This window comes from Coloeus monedula (genome assembly GCF_965178545.1).
Source record: "Coloeus monedula genome assembly, chromosome: 20".
Lineage (NCBI taxonomy): Eukaryota > Metazoa > Chordata > Aves > Passeriformes > Corvidae > Coloeus > Coloeus monedula.
Window position 1 is genome coordinate 7,793,853 of NC_138800.1, and position 16,603 is coordinate 7,810,455.

A 16,603-nucleotide genomic window follows, 5' to 3' on the forward strand; every position below is an offset into this window, starting at 1 on the left:
GTGACTGTGGCATATTTTACAGAGTTTTGTAAATTGAATTGAAACCGTGACCCCCAGAAACAATTGCTGTCTGATGGTTCGGGTGCTTTTTTTTTTTTTTTTTGCTAACTTGAGTGTATTTACTCAAGAGGAAATCTGGAGAAGAATATCCATTACTAAATGCAATTAAAGGGGAGAGAAAAACAACAGCAACTTACTGCAATTCTTGTAAAGAGCATTGATAAACCTCTGGGAATAGAAGCCGCTGATGCTTCTGGTTCCAGAATTGTTCTTAATTATCTTATTGCTCTATTCTCTGTTTTTCCAGTGAGCTTCCCTTGGTTCTAAAAATCATCACATTTTTCAGACAAATGAAGTGGAGAAGCAAACTCTGAGGGCTTTTCAGTCCAGGCACCTTGGAAGAGGAATATCTGGCACCAAATTCCTGTGGATCAGCGGGTGTTTACTGAGACTGGACTGTTTTTTGGAAGACAGGATTTTGGTCAATATTTGTAAGTTCTGCATGTATATTTGAATAGCATGGTTATTAGTTGTTTTTAAACTCTCTTTATTATTTATTCTAAGTTGTGATGTGGCAAAGCATTCTATCCAAAATATTTCCTTTTTTATTTTTGTGGTGTTGTATCAAAGTTCTAGGTACATGGGTTTCAGGGAGTTCAAATATGTTGGGCATTTTTTAAACTAGGTAATGCTTATTGGTTTTTTTAATAATTCTTTGACAGATTTGTGAAGGTTATTTCCCTTGGAAATTCATACTTGTGAGGAAAAGCAGCTCTGTCTTCATTATCAACTGTATTACCAGCAGGGTTTAGAAAGGAAAACACATATAATGTAGGTTTGAGCAATTGCCTGGGAGACAGGATTGAGCCCATTCTGCACATTTTAATATTATATTTATTCTATGGGAAATAAGTGGTTGTGTGTTCTGTAGCCACTCACTGATGTTTTTGGCTCAATCCACATGAGTTTAAATAAAACAAAAAATTAAAATTACACGTGACTGTATTGCCACTGTGTTTTTTCCTATGTTTTATAGAACTGTTTTTGTTCCTTTTTCACTGAAGTAATAGTTCTACTGTAATTTTAGTACCTTGTTCCAAATGGAACAAGGATTTTTATTTCTTATTAATAGGACAATTAAGTTAATAAGATATTATGTTATTCTTTCAGAGTGATTCTAAGGAGACAAAGAACTTGAAAGGTGAGCAAGTTAAATTGCAATCATTAGTATTTGATGTGTGCTATGCTGGTTTGCTTCCAGTAACCCTAAACATGCAAGTTTGCAAATTGATGTGTTCTTTACATGTATATTGTACAAAATTATAGAAAAGGAATGCAAATGATAAAATTTTCTTTCCTGTCCTGCTTTCACAAAAAAATATGTGACCATTGATATAAATATGAAGTATTCCCACAGAACTGAAAATCCAGCTTTAATGTAGGTTTGCACACAACCCTCAGAATGTTTCTCTTGTGAAGAGAAACAACCTTGAAGCAGGTTCATGATGTTGTGTTCACACTGAATGTACACAGAAGATTACTGACCACTCTAATGTGGCTTTTAAGTTGAGGCTTTTTAAACATTTAGTGATATTCCTGTGCTGCACAAACCTGTAAGATTTTCAAGCAATGTAGGGTTTCAGAGTGTGTCTCTAAGCCAGCTGTGCAGCAGTTCAGATATGATGTGTTTCTGTCTGCACTGCTGGAGTTCCAGGATATTTTGCATTCAGTAGCATGAAGGCACCATTTGTCTGATTAAAACAGGGTGATAAGAAACCAAACCAAAAAAAGGCAGCCTGTTCTACCTTCAGTAGAGTGTGTTGTTTGTGAGGGTGGGGAGACCCTGGCACAGGCTGCCCAGAGAAGCTGTGGCTGCCCCATCCCTGGAAGTGTCCAAGGCCAGGTTGGACAGGGCTTGGAGAAACGTGGGATAGTGGAAGGTGTCTCTCCCCAGGGCAGAGGGGTGGAATGAGATGAGCTTTAAGGTCTCTTCCCACAAAAACCATTCTCTGATTCTGTATTTGTTGCTTGTGTCAGGTTCTGTGTGGTTGTGAATCAGACAAGATCAGCTGTGTGGTTGTTACAGTCACATCTTACCTGTGGTAACCTTTCCCTCTCTGTTTCCATGTGTCATGTCTGAGGTGACACTCATCTCTTGAGGATCACACACTCCAATTTCCATCAGGCACTGCCATAACTCTGGCAAAGCCCTTAAGGGATAGCTTTCCTGGGTGCAGGAAGCCCTCTGTGCTCAGCATCCCAGAGATCAGGTTACGGCACAAGCAGGGCTTTTTTCACATCCCTGATAGAATCATGAGAATGGTTTGTATCACAAACCAGTCAGAAAGTAGAGAAGAAAAGCAGAGTTTGTTGGGGTTTGAGATTGTTCTGGCTTTACCAATGACTGGAGGAGGCACTGGCTTTAAGCAGAAATAGCTGAGGCTCAGCTCTGCAGTGAGGTGGACAGGAAGCTCTGGGATGTTCTGGTTTGGTTTCTCCATTAGGAATGGGTAAGGGCAGTGGGGACAGGAACAAATGGAATAGAGGTAGTGACCTACTAAACTGTTTTGGCTGTGGGCACAGTGAATATGTGTCCCTCTGCCTCATTTCTGGGATGAGAGCAACCAATCCACTCCCTGCTGTTTCTGGAAAACATTCCTAAGCAAAGGGGGACTCATGGCCCCCTAAAGTGCTGACTTGAGGTGTCTGTGTCCTTCCTCACAGACTGCTGGCTCATCATGTCCTCCATTCTTGGGAAGATGAAGAAGTTTGGCAGTTTTGACATGGAGGAATCTGAAGTGACAGATGAACACACGGAAGGGGAGGACTCTGTCCAGGAAGCCCCTGACAACCCCCAGGGCCCACTCAGCACCAAGGTGCAGCCACCCAAAAGCAACATCTTTGCAAGACGGGGCCGCTTCGTGATGGGAGACAGTGACAAGGACATGGCTCCCATGGACTCCTTCTACCAGATGGATCACCTGATGGCACCTTCTGTCATCAAATTCCATGTGAATATGGAGAGGGGCAAATTTCACAAGTAAGTTTGCCCTGTGAGATTTGGTTGTAATGAATAGTTTGAGGACTGCAGGCTGTGTTTCTTGGAGCAGCATTTGTTCTCTCCACCTGAGCATGACCATCTTTTCAGTCTCACCATTTTCTATGCCAAATTAAGGAGTGTTGCAACAGAAAGTGACAGTAACTGTTGTCTCTTGGCACCTCTAAAAATTCAGTCCCTGGATGTTATGCCCAAAATTAGCAGTAGGCCTTAATTCATTTGCTTGAGGCTGCTCAGTGAATGGACATGGCTCAGAGTAAGAACGAGTGATTGCCTGGCTCCAGGCCTGCAGTTACACCTCCATACTTCAATGCCTCTTTTAAGTCTTGTTCTCAGCTTTTCAGCAACAGAATCATAATTTCATCAGGAGAGTTGCATGCAGACTTTGTTCTTTTACTCTTTGCAGATACTTTACTACTTCTCTCAAGCAAATGAAAAACAATATTCTGGTAGCTGATAAAAAGCCTGCTAAATATCTGACTTTAGGTAACTGACATTTCCCCTTGTTAGGCTCCTATCTACAGATTCCATCACAGGCTGCTCAGAAAAAGCTTTCAAATTTTATGACCGCAGAAGGATCTTTGATGCTGTAGCCCAAGGCAACACAAAGGACCTCAGTGACCTGCTACTCTACCTTAATAGAACCTTCAAGCATCTCACAGATGAGGAGTTCAAAGGTACCCTTTAGTGTCACATACCTTGATTTGCCCTCTTCTTCCAGCAGTGCTCCTGAGATGAAAACAAAAAAAGGTAATTATGTTCCATGTCTGCAGGAGGTCCTTTGATAACCCTATTGATTGGGCAACCCATTGATTGTAAGGTTACAGGAGCTGAAATTTTCTGTGAAACACTAAATGAGGTTTCTTGTCTTTTGAGAAGAACCTCATTAATTCCTGTTTGCCTGGGTATAGATGGTAGGTTTATAATCACTTTTATGTACCTGCAATCTTTTGTGTTACAGAGCCTGAAACTGGGAAAACCTGTTTGCTGAAAGCCATGCTGAATCTACATGATGGGAAAAATGATACCATTCCCTTGCTGCTGGATATTGCAAGGAAAACCGGAACTCTGAAAGAGTTTGTTAATGCAGAATATACTGACAACTACTACAAGGGTAAGAGAGACAATTGCTGCAGTGAATACTCAGGGTGCTCAGACTGAAAATGGGGTCAGGCAGGGCTGTCAAAGTCTTCTGCATGAGGCCTTATGCACCCCAAAGTTCCAGTGTGTGATTAAAAATGTGTGCATTTGTGCTGGGGCTGTGTCCTGTTAGGGCAATATTCTGCCATTTTTGATACACAATGATTTAATGGTTTGCATTTGCTGTTTGCCTGGTCTTTTTCCTGTTCAGTTCTAGAGCTCTTTAGCCTGCAGAGCTCTCAGTTCCACCATCTTACATGGAGCTGAGGGATTTGCAGTGCTGAAAGCTCCCAGTCTGTACTAAATGCTGAAGGTTTCTGTCTGATGAGTGTCTCTGTAGGCCAGACTGCTCTTCACATCGCCATCGAGAGGAGGAACATGTACCTGGTGAAGCTCCTGGTCCAGAATGGAGCAGATGTTCATGCCAGAGCCTGTGGGGAGTTCTTCAGGAAAATCAAAGGGAAATCTGGCTTTTATTTTGGTAGGAGTGAGCACAGTATGGGCTTTATTGATTGAGTTGTCCCAGCAGCATCTCAAGTGCAAGCTGTTAAATAATCCTGTTTATGTGGCACTGGAGGCTCAGCAGTACCAGATGGGCTGTTCCAACTTTAGGCCAAATATTTCCTCCCAAAGACTGATCTTACAAAGAAATACAGTTGGTAGCTGATGGTGTTCAGTGTGAGCTTGCTATCAGCTTTTCTTTGTTCTCTGAGCACTGTATCCTTTGTAACCTTCTGCTCCTGTCCTGTCAGGGTTTAAGCAGCTGTGTTTCTGTGATGCAGTTAAACCAAAGAAAACCTATTCTAACAGCTATCACAAGAATTGGTGCTGTTCCAGACAGAGAAACTCACATTTTTTCATGGTGAAAGATGAAAACAATGTGATATTTCTGTTTATGAACCTCTAGTACTGGGCTTTCTGACCACTCCTTCCTATTACTGGCCATAGGGGAGCTGCCTTTGTCCCTGGCTGCCTGCACCAACCAGCTCTGCATTGTGAAATTCCTCCTGGAGAATCCCTACCAGGCAGCCAACATCACTGCTGAGGACTCCATGGGCAACATGGTCCTGCACACACTGGTGGAGATTGCAGATAACACCAAGGATAACACCAAGTTTGTAACCAAGATGTATAATAACATATTGATCCTTGGTGCCAAGATCAATCCCATCCTCAAGCTGGAAGAACTCACCAACAAGAAAGGGCTGACTCCTTTAACTCTGGCAGCCAAAACAGGGAAGATAGGGGTAGGTGAACAAAGGTGTTTGACTGTCCCGTTGCTATATCACAGTATAGAGAGAATGTGTAAAACATTTATGCAGAATGGAGTTTAGAACTTTGTTATTGGGGCCTTTTAGTTAAGAGGAACTGATGCTGCAGTTTAACTGCACAGTCCTTAAAGGCTGCAAAGTGTGAGTGTGTGTCTGTACCCAGCTGGTGTTATTCACACACCACTGGTATGCAGGCAGCCCCAGAGGAAACAGAAAGTGGGTCTCTGATATCATCTGAAACCCTTGTACTTCAGACTGGCTGATGTAATTCATCTTCTGGCAGTCCCCATTCAAAGTGACTCTGCTCAGAGATGTGTAACATCTCTGCTTTTCTCTTGCAGTTTTGAAGCAGATATGCCAGAGGTATTTATATTTCTCATCTCCTAGCACACAATGACAAAATTAACTGTGTGTATTTCAGACTGTGATCTCTGCAGTGCTCCAGTGGTTTGGCTTCAGCTCAGTTGAACTAGGGAGAAATTACCCTTCCTGTGTTGTGGAGAGGCTGAGGAATGAGAAGTCCATTAGCACTGAAATGTTGGTTGTATTGTTCTTTTGCAATTAGATTTTCGCTTACATCCTCAGACGAGAGATCAAAGACCCCGAGTGCAGACACTTGTCCAGGAAGTTCACTGAATGGGCCTATGGACCTGTCCACTCCTCTCTTTATGACCTGTCCTGTATAGACACCTGTGAGAAAAATTCAGTGCTTGAGATTCTTGCCTACAGCAGTGAGACACCAGTGAGTACTGCACCTCCTTGGCTGGGCGAGAGCCTCATGTTCCACACAGAGCATCTCTTCCCTCAATTCCATGAAACAGCAACCTCCCACCCTGAGCCTAAGGGAACTAGAGGGATCATTTGCTGAAGATTTATATAATACGGGTTTTTTCAAAGTCCAGTATATACTGATCCTAGCAAAATTCTCCTCTTTCTCCTGCTCAGAACCGTCACGAGATGCTCCTGGTGGAGCCTCTTAACAGGCTGCTGCAAGACAAGTGGGACCGGTTTGTCAAGCACTTATTTTACTTCAACTTCTTTGTCTACACCATGCACATCATCATCCTCACTGCAGCTGCTTACTACAGACCTGTACAGAAGAATGAAAAGGTACATTACTGCTGTCATATGTGAGGGAACCACCCATTGCACAATATCCCAAATGTGCCTCTCATTTGAATGCGTGCTCTTAACATCCAAGTTTTCCCCTTTCCTGAAGGCAGGAGGGAGATTTTGACCCTCCTTGCTTCCCAGTCTTGCCCCCTTGCTGCAGCACATTCAGAAACTTAACCACTCCCTGTTCCCCCAGAAATGGAGTTGCTTCCAGCCACTGGCAAGGCTAGGCCTTTGCTATCTCCAGTTCTGCTGAACATATCTATTTTCCCATCTTCTGCAGCCTCCCTTCACCTTTGGTTACAGCACTGGGGAATATTTTCGAGTAACTGGAGAGATCCTGAGTGTACTGGGAGGCCTCTACTTTTTTTTCAGAGGGGTAAGATATTTGAAAGTTTTCCTTTTGCCGTTTGGGTAGGTGTAGGAGAGAATCAAACAAGCTTTTCCTATTCATTAGCATTGGCTGCTTAGATAATCCGTGTTTTAGCCAAGAGGTACAGATCATTTTCCTTGACCTGGTGTCACTGGAGGGATCCTCCTTAGATCTTGCACCAGTGTTGGTTTTGAGGTCTTGATGGGTACCAGCTCTGTGGGGTCAGTGCTTAGTTAATTATTTCACAGGGAATACTTAATATTTCCTTGATGCAAACCTGGTCTTTGTTCCCTTTTCAGATCCAGTATTTCGTGCAGAGGCGCCCATCCCTCAAGACACTGATAGTTGATGGCTACAGTGAGGTTCTTTTGTAAGCTCCAGTACCTTTGATTGCATCTCAGCCTGGAACAGATGAGTGTGTGGGATCTGTAGTTTTTGCTGAAGCCACCTGAAATAGGTGCTTTGCTATAATTCCCTGGGTCTTTACAACAGAGTTACCAGTGGATATCATTGAACAAATGGGTCTGGAGCAGTGCCCTCCTGTGGAGGTAAAGCAAATTAAGTGTCTGAGTGTTCAGTGTGTCATGCAGCAGAGTTAGGAATAGATCTCCAAGTTGGATTTATGCACTGGATATGCAGAAATCCTCCCATTGCTAAGGGAGCTTTGCCTCTCCAAGGCCCTTTCTCTTCCCAACTGGACAATCCCTTGTTCTGCTGTCCACTCCATGGGGCTGCTCTGTTCCCAGCACCTGTGGCCAGCTCAGCCCACTGCATTCACACCACACTTGTCTTCCAGCTTTGTCCACTCCCTGCTCCTCCTGAGCTCTGTGGTGCTGTACTTCTGTGGCCAGGAGCTGTATGTGGCTTCCATGGTGTTCTCCTTGGCCCTGGGCTGGGCCAACATGCTCTACTACACCCGTGGCTTCCAGCAGATGGGAATTTACTCCGTCATGATTGCCAAGGTCAGTGCAGGGGGCAGGTGAGGAAGCAGCAGAGGCTCAGAGCAGGACACTGCTGCCAACAGCCCCATTTCCAGGGCACACCTGGCCATGTCTACCTCTCATTGACTCTGCTAGACTTGTTATTATTTTCTGAGTGAAGTGATAAAATTTAAGTGATGTAGAAAAACGTCCTGCTCCTCATCCATGTGTTTTATAGCAGTCTTGTTAGTATGATGATGATGATTATTTTTATTACCTGCTATGCTTCAAAATAACTACAATTGGGTAAACATGGATGCAAGGAGACTGAGTTTATTACCTCAGCAGGATAAACAACAGTTTAATGCATGAACAGCAAATGCTCTCTTGAGCTAAAGCAGTATTTTCTACCAGTTTTTGTTTCAGTTTACATTCAAGTTTTAAAATCTTTTCATCTCTATTTCCACGTTACAGATGATCCTTAGAGATTTATATCGCTTCATGTTTGTCTATCTTGTATTCCTCTTGGGATTTTCTACAGGTAATATTCTACTTGGAGTTACTTTTTTTTTTTACCTTAAAGAATCTCAGAAAATCTTATTTTTCAAGTTGCTTAGACTTTTTGTTCTCAACTAAAAACTTTTTGTTCCCAACTAAAAACTAACAACCTAATTACAAAAAGAAATCTCTTCAGAATAACAATTATTTGTAGTAATTTCATACAGCTTTTCACCCCTGGGTTGCAAAGCTGAATAGAAAACCAGTCACCCTGTTCTATGTGGAGAGAACTGAGACAGCACCTGCTAAGAGGGTGTCAGTTCTGGGGAATATTTTATAGGGCAATTTCCCTGGGGTCAATGTACCGTGTAGGAGACGTGTTACCTTTCTGCTCATTTTCATTGCTTGCAATGAAGTTACGATCTCAAATTGTGTTTCCATCCTGTGAATGTGATTCTTCTTTTGCCACAGCTGTGGTGACTTTAATTGAAGATGACAATGAGGGGCAGGACATAAATATCTCTGACCATGCCCGGTGCTGCCACGTGAAACGAGGCCGCACCTCCTACAACAGCCTCTACTACACCTGCCTGGAGCTCTTCAAGTTCACCATTGGCATGGGGGACCTGGAGTTCACAGAGAACTACAGGTTCAAGTCTGTGTTTGTCATCCTTCTGGTTCTCTATGTCATCCTCACCTACATCCTCCTGCTCAACATGCTCATTGCACTGATGGGGGAGACTGTCAACAAAATTGCACAGGAGAGCAAGAGCATCTGGAAACTCCAGGTACGTTGGTTCTGTGAGGCTGCTGTCCAAAAAAAAGTGTGGGGAATCCTCAGAGTTCAGAGAGAATCTTTAGGAGCTGACATGTGTCTAAATAACAGGTCACTGCTTCTTTCTGATTCATCTGAACAGCTCCTAAAAAAAAGTATTAGTTCCTTTTCCATGTATATTTGATGTTTTGCCTAAGCAGATGTTCCCAATGTTCCAGAGATATTCAGAATTTAGGAAAAGGAGTATTTTTGTAGTTGGACACAATTATTTAGGCTTTGTATGATGGAAAATCCTGATCAGACTGTGAAGAGAGGGATTATGCAAGGGGAAAAACTAATTTTTACCAGAATCAGTTTTTGTTTGAGGTAAGAAAGGGAACTTCATAGTTTTATTCACAGGGCAGTAATTCAGCATTTTTAGTGACATATTAACACTGGGTTAATGTTAACTCTGGATGTTGCAGAGTTAGTGTCTGCTCTAAGGTGTTGACAATGATAAAAACCTCAAGGTTTTTAAAATACAGACAGAATTCAGGCTTTGTTTGACTTTGACCAGCAGCCTCTCAGTGGTCTGCTTTCTCTTACCTGGCAGAGAGCCATCACAATCCTGGACATTGAGAACAGCTACTTGAACTGTCTGAGGCGCTCGTTCCGGTCTGGGAAGCAAGTCCTGGTGGGGATCACACCTGATGGCCAAGATGATTACAGATGGTGCTTCAGGTACCTGTTTGTTTGTGTATCAAGCCAACAATCTTCTGTAGACAAACAACTTCAAGGTATCTGGTGGTGGGAAGCAGAACTTTCCCCTTGGAGCACTCTGAAGAATAGAGCACGAATCATGTCTACAATGGTCAGTTTAATCTGGTTTTTGGGTCAGATCTGAGGCTAGAGAGATGACAGTTTGTGGTATAAACTGATCCTGGAGTTGTCTGCTGATCCTTAGAATAGATATTGGGTTTGTTGTTGTTTCCCCAGGGTTGATGAAGTGAACTGGTCCACGTGGAACACTAACCTGGGCATAATCAATGAAGACCCTGGGTACTCTGGGGACCTCAGACGAAATCCCAGTTTCTCTATTAGGCCTGGCAGAGGTGAGGCTTTCAGGGACCTAAGTCCTGGTATGGGCTGCACGCTGCTGATAGCAGCAGCGGGGATTAACTGATAGAGGGCAGTCAGTGCTCTGCACTTACTGATAATGCAGTGACTGAGTTGATGTCATTTTCAGCCAGCACAAAATGCAGAGGATGAAATGGGCTCATTACTCACAGTTTCACTCTCTGGAGTGAAAACCAAGGAGCTACTTTGGAGACCCCAAGCCCTAGAATTTGGGAGCTCAGCATCCAGCACCAAAGCATTTAACTGTGCAGTCAGTGCTTGCCAGCTGAAATATGGAAAACTTGTGGAACAGGATGGGGAAGAAAACCACAAAGTCTTTTCTTCCTGATTCTTTCTCTTTCTTTCATCAGCTTCCTATTCAAACCACTTGTATATTTTCTTCTGTTTCTGTGGAGGGGGAAAAACAATTAACCATTTCTTTCCTTTTTAGTTTCAGGGAAGCACTGGAAAACATTGGTTCCACTTTTAAAAGATGGAGAGAAGAGGAGAGAAGAGACTCACAAGCTGCCAGAAGAAGTCAAATTAAAACCTGTTTTGGAACCTTATTTTGAGCCAGAAGGTTCTGAGGTGTTGAAAGAGTCAATTCCGAAGTCAGTCTAATTGTGGTTGCTGGTCCTCACAAGCAGGACAATAGAGCATTTCATTTACAAGAGCAGGGACTTTTGGAAAAAGGTCAGAGGATTTAGGGAATTACCATGTGCAAGGATTTACTAAGTATGCTAAATAAACTACTTGTTGTTTAAGCTCATGTCTTCATGGTTATTTTTAATACAACCTTCTGTCTGCTTTTAGAGTCTCTTGCATTAAAAAATTCTCTTTGTGAGCATGCACAGGCCCTGATTTTGTGGCTTTGCTGCCTCAAAAAACCAACCAACCAAATTATTATGACATTGGAAAAGCACTCATAAAAGAGCAGTAAGAATCACCAAGGCCCAGACAGATGTTCCTGTGGGGAAAGTTTCTTGGAAAGCAGATAAATAAATGGGGACAGGGAAAGGATACAAAATCACTTTCTCATAACACAAGAACAAACACACTCTGTGAAATTTTAAAGGTTGGATAGTCAAAATCAATGAAATAAATGTTTCTCTTACACTGTCTGAGTAAACTCCAGAAATTCACAGTTATTTTACTGAAGCTAAAAGCTTAACAAGATCCCAAATATGACATTTATTTAGATAACAGATGAACTTTGCACAAAGTAAGAGATTGTGGTTATAGAGAATATATATTTCAAAGGTCAGATGTATAACAATGTACAGCAATAATGAAATTAGAAAGTTTTTGTTCTTGACTTTGACAGCAACAGGGAAAAAATCTGGTGCTGAAAATCCTTCTGGCTGGATTTACAAAGAGAATCAGGAGAAATACCTGAGAGAGAAAACAGGCAGCTGTTCTGAAAATACAGATGGGAGCCTTGGAAAGAGAGGAAAGAATAGGAGGAACTTTGGCATCTTCTTGAAAAGTGACTGGGCCCAGAGGAACTAAGGACAATAAAATTTGTCTTACAGACAGCTGGCCCCATATTTCAGTGCTGGACCTGTGCAGCTGTGCTGGGCAAGAAAAGGTAAATGGTTTTATTTCCTTTCCTTGTGTCCCTAAAGCACTTGGAATTAACAGCCTTTAACACCCCCCTCAGAGTGCACACACAACTATCCCTGAGTCACCAAGGTGTGTAACCAGGGCCTTCTGCTCTTCCTGGGGCTGCACCTGAAGTGCAGATAACTTTCATCAATAAATTTTGTGATTTTGCTGCTTTTACTGAAATACTGGAACACTGCTTTTAAAGAGAAGCAGTCACTGTGTTTCCATGCAGGCTGCCCTGTGAGATGAAATTTTGGCTTCTGTGACATCACTTCTTTTACTGGAGTCAGGATTTCTCACTGTGGTCCTTTCTCATGGGGCACTACAGAATATATTTCAAGGAAATCTTCAAACATCCAGCTGCTTTATTTGAAATAGTAGCACCATCTAGAGGACTAATAATTCTTGTTTCTTTGCTTAACATCACTCAGGACAAATGTAATTTTATTTTCACAGAGTTTGTAGGGTATAACCAGAGAACACTGACCAAGGATTTCAAAGAATTGCTTGAAAAAGTCAGAATTTGAACTGGAAATAATTGGAATTTAATGTCTCTGGTGGACAAGGAAACCACAGAAGATGTTTAAAGTAGGTGTGTTCAGCTTCTTATCTCTAAACCCTTGCTAGCAGTCTCTAGATTCCACTCAAGGCTTCATTATGCTCCACACTGAACATGGCAAGAGATAATCCACATGTAAAACAAGCACAGCTGAGTAGGCCAGACAAGCTGAGGCAGTGAAATAATTTATTACTTAAACTACTAAGAATAAACATTGAAAGGGGCTGACCAGAAAAACACAGTTGGTTGTCTCCATGCTTTGTGTGCCAGGGCAAATTTATCGTTGGAAGGATACCAGGATTGAGATATAGCATTCATGAATTTTCTGTTTTCCCTGGGTGGAATCCATTTTTCATAATTATCAGTCTGGGCAGAGACTTAATCCATTGCTTAAAGTCCACCCTGGTTTACATCAAGAGCCTGTCCAGAAGGGTTGATCACTGCCCTGGGTAACCTGAACACATTCTGCCCCTCTGCCTTCCTGTCCCTTCCTGCTCCAACGAGATCACAAAGACTGCAGAGGACTTCTTAAAACCAGAAATGCTGAAATTCAGGCTGAAAACCTCCATCAGAATGATGCTGTGGTTAAGAATGTAAATGCCCTCTGTTTGTGGGATAGGGTGGTGCTGGTGAGGTTTTTGGTTGTATTTCTAAAATCCCTTAATCTTCTCTGGGAAGCAAACAAAATTATCCCACTTTTCTAGAGGGAGTTATTACCAACCTCTCAGAATTTCCAGCTCTGTCATCACTTCAGTTCCTGCAATGGGCACAGATTTATTTCCCACAGATGGGGAGGTTCAGCTTGGCAATGACTCCAATTCAGGAAGTATTTGTCCTTTAGGAATAGCTCTGCCAGGATCAGCACCTTTCTGTTCCTACTGCTGGCTCCTCCAGTGAGGAGGAGCATGGCCTTGCAATAAATTTTCTTTATCTGGGTTGTTTTGTGGAGGTTCTGCTCACCTTGACATATTTTTCAGGTCTTGAAAAAGTCTTTTAGTTTGAAGTTTGTGTAATTATTTCACACTGAACAGGGTTAGAAACAGCACCTGGCTCCTGTGCTGTTCTTTGAGGCTTGCAGGTGGTAAAAATCTGTCCTGTCACAGTTACTAATTACATTAATTTGTGTGTACACTTAATATGAGATGATCAGGTTGGACAACTGTATATAAATATATATTTATAACCCCCAGCTCCCAATAACCACAGTGGAACTGGAGCAGGAGAAATGGAGGGTGTTGGTGTGCTCACCTCCCAGCTGAGGGTGCCAGCTGTAATTAGCAATGACTGCAAATGTGTGTGGGATGGAGATAGCAGGAAGAGGTGACCTGGGCTGCACTTCCCTGGGAGCTGAAAAGGGACCCATGAACCTGTGGAAAAACAACAACACAATCTCAATATTTACAGCAATGCCATACCCGAGATGCAAGTGGTCGAGTCAGTCATGAAAACTGAGCTGCTGTGCCTTTCAAACACCAATCATTCCTGAATTAGTTGAGAAAAACACACATCCTGCCTGAAAACCTTGGAGCCACACAGCCTGTTGTTCATGTGTGCCCTCTGCCACAGCTGCCTTGGGCTCTGAATAGCCCCTGTCCTAATTAAACACGAATGTTAATCCCTTCTGAAGCAGCTCATGGGCAGGTTTTTAGTGGGGTCTGCAGCAGAGCAGGGCCCACAAGAGGGCCCCCACACCATATGTGGGGCTGCTGCTGGTCCCCCTGGCCCCGGGACAGCCCCTCTCCCTCTGATGCCGCTGTCTTGCTTTGCTGCCCCCACTCAAATTACACAGAATCAGATTTATCTTTGCCAAACGCCAGCTCATTCTGTCACTCTTCTGTGGCCTGGCTATCAGACTCACCCAAGGATCTTTGCTGGAGGCCTCAGTACTCAAAACCCCACAAAGGTGTGTGCCCAGTAAGTGCTGCTGTGCTACAAAACACGGGGCATCCTGCCAACCCCACAGCTTTAGGGGATAAAGCCAGTGGACTCAGCTTCTGAGGCCTGAAGATTTCAGAATCCCATCAATAGGAATTTTATACAGCAATTTTGAAAAAACTGCTGTGGTAAATCTTCCAAACTCAAAAAATCCCACGGACATTAAAAATCCCAGACAAGCTGGTGATCAGGCAGTGTCTTGGATATGTTAAGACCAGCTTGCAGGCCTTCAAGAGAACCCTGTTGAGGTGCAAGATGCTTCTTACAAGTCTCCAGGTCTGCTCCATTTGGCACAGGCATGGATTTACCAGGCCTTGGGAGGAAGAGGATTTAATTGATGCTGCCAGATGCAGCACAGACACCCTGGGTCTTCTTGATGTGGTTCTAGGGCTCTGCAGTGCTTCCCATCACCCACACCATGCAGGCTGGGATTACTTCTCACTCTGGAATAGTTTCCACAGAGGAAATATGCACCCAGTTTCTCCTACAGCAGATGTTAATCTTCAAAATACATGGTGGGGAGCACTTATTTCTCTGGGAAGGAGAAGAAATCAACCAGCTGAGCTCACTGGACTTTTCCTGCTGTGTTTGTGATGCTGTGGATGAGCTCCATCTCTATTAGTAACATTCCCTGTTTCCGTGTTCAGGGCATGAGTGGGCACAAGGAGACGCTGACATTCACAGGATCACTGAAGTTTTTCAGGCTCCATCATCACTCAGAGCTTTGTTCCTTAGTCATTGCTATAATCAGCTTCTAAAATCAACATTTTAGTCACCTGGGTGATGGTATGAAAAGTGGAATTGCTGTGTCAGGCAGCAGGAGCAGCTCCCAGTTACAGGAACTGAAGGAAGTGTCCAACTCACTGGGCCAGAAAGAGCAGTTTCCAGCCATGTCACCAAGTCAAAGGCATTTCTTTCCAAGCTGACAGAGGAGGTTTAGCCCAGGCAGTTCCTCTTACTCCAAAGGAGAATGCGGATAATGAGCCACCCAGGGAAAAGGGAGCCTCAGTTCCTGTTAGTCAGAGTGGGAAAGCCTGGAGTGTTTAATGGGCAAAGAGGAACACACAGGGAACACAGCATCCCTCCTTACCAGATACAGGAGTTTAGGGCTGGAAATAGGTAAGGTTTTCACAAGGATGATTTGCAAGGACAGGTAGAAACAGCTGGTTTTGAAATAAGCACCGAATAACTGAAAATTGAAGTGTTGAGAGAGGAGATGATTTGCATAATAATAGAGGTCTTAATTAGAGTAATGGTTGAAACTGAGGCAGGGAAAAGGTATCCTGAAAAGATGCTGGGGCACATATGACACATGTCTGCCCAGAGAACTCCCCTTTGGAATCACTGGAAGTTTCAGTCACCAGCCTATGGAAGCAGATCTAGCCAGTGCCCTCCTGACTGCAGCAATGAGGGGCCTGCAGGTTTTAGGGCTCTTCTTTTGGGAACCCAAAGCATCTGAGGGTTCATTTCAACAGGTAGATGTTCACCTTCAATTCTGCTTCATTTATTTTCCAGAAAGAACTTGACAAAAACTGGAAGGGGCTGCAGGGACTTAATTTTGTTATTGTTCCTGAGCATCTCATATGGTGCTACAGCTGATGCAAAGTTTAGCTCTCAGTTTAAGACATGGTAGTGTGTGAATTTTTGTTCCCCTCATGTTTTTTACAGGTCTAAACAGATCTTTGGAGGGGGAACGGAAATGAACCATTCCCCAGATTTAGATGGATGAGACAGATAAAATATTTCCATTCTAAAAAAGGAGGTTTGATGCTTTTAAAAGCCAAATGACTGGACCATTGGTTCAACCTGAAATTCTTATAACATGAAGGTTCCTCCCCAGTTTTGGTGCTCACCCTCCAAAAACTACTTGAGTCAAACAGTGGCAGCACTAACTTGAGCCAAAAATAATGTAGCATTTAGGTGGGGCCACGCTTTCCTCACAGTGTATTCCTTGAGGCATTTTCATGTTACTTCATTCCCCAGCGCTGCTCAGCGTTACCAGAAACTCTGCACCACAACTGAAGATTCACAAACTCAGCCTGAAACAGCTGCAGAGCAACCCTGACCTAGTTGGGAATGTGAGGCTCAGCAGCCAGGAGAGGTCTGTGCTTTGGGAGACATCACTGAGCTGAAATGTGTCACACAGGAGGCTTGGCTCCCTCCTGGCTCACTGAACCAAGAGTCAATAGCAGGAAAACCCCTCTCCTGGTCTTAAAACTGGTTTTATTTTTCCCTCCGAAGGTTTTATGGCCTTGTGAGCC

The 16,603-nt window shown here is 43.3% G+C and overlaps 1 protein-coding gene across 2 annotated transcripts; it reads left to right on the plus strand.

The window, feature by feature from the left end:
- Nucleotides 1-176: 176 nt before the first annotated feature.
- Nucleotides 177-11,007, plus strand: TRPV1 (transient receptor potential cation channel subfamily V member 1). Of its 2 annotated transcripts, XM_082294764.1 has the most exons (17): nt 177-491; nt 1,171-1,201; nt 2,725-3,040; nt 3,569-3,735; nt 4,020-4,172; nt 4,539-4,679; nt 5,147-5,445; nt 6,035-6,211; nt 6,415-6,579; nt 6,866-6,961; nt 7,255-7,325; nt 7,752-7,917; nt 8,350-8,416; nt 8,845-9,161; nt 9,741-9,868; nt 10,124-10,239; nt 10,695-11,007. In XM_082294764.1, exons 3-17 carry the CDS (start codon nt 2,739-2,741, stop codon nt 10,862-10,864), a joined length of 2,535 nt encoding a protein of 844 aa, XP_082150890.1. In that variant the 5' UTR covers nt 177-491; nt 1,171-1,201; nt 2,725-2,738; the 3' UTR covers nt 10,865-11,007. The 2 variants fall into 2 exon arrangements, with proteins under 2 accessions (XP_082150890.1, XP_082150891.1); XM_082294765.1 differs by lacking the exons at nt 177-491; nt 1,171-1,201 and adding an exon at nt 2,044-2,102.
- The last annotated feature ends 5,596 nt before the right edge of the window (nt 11,008-16,603 follow it).

Excerpts from the sequence above, each read along its gene's own strand:
- TRPV1 (XM_082294764.1), top strand. The coding sequence starts at position 2,739 with ATGTCCTCCATTCTTGGGAAGATGAAGAAGTTTGGCAGTTTTGACATG. Across the intron at positions 3,736-4,019 it reads CACAGATGAGGAGTTCAAAG|AGCCTGAAACTGGGAAAACC; the intron begins GTACCCTTTAGT and ends TTTGTGTTACAG. Across the intron at positions 8,417-8,844 it reads CCTCTTGGGATTTTCTACAG|CTGTGGTGACTTTAATTGAA; the intron begins GTAATATTCTAC and ends CTTTTGCCACAG.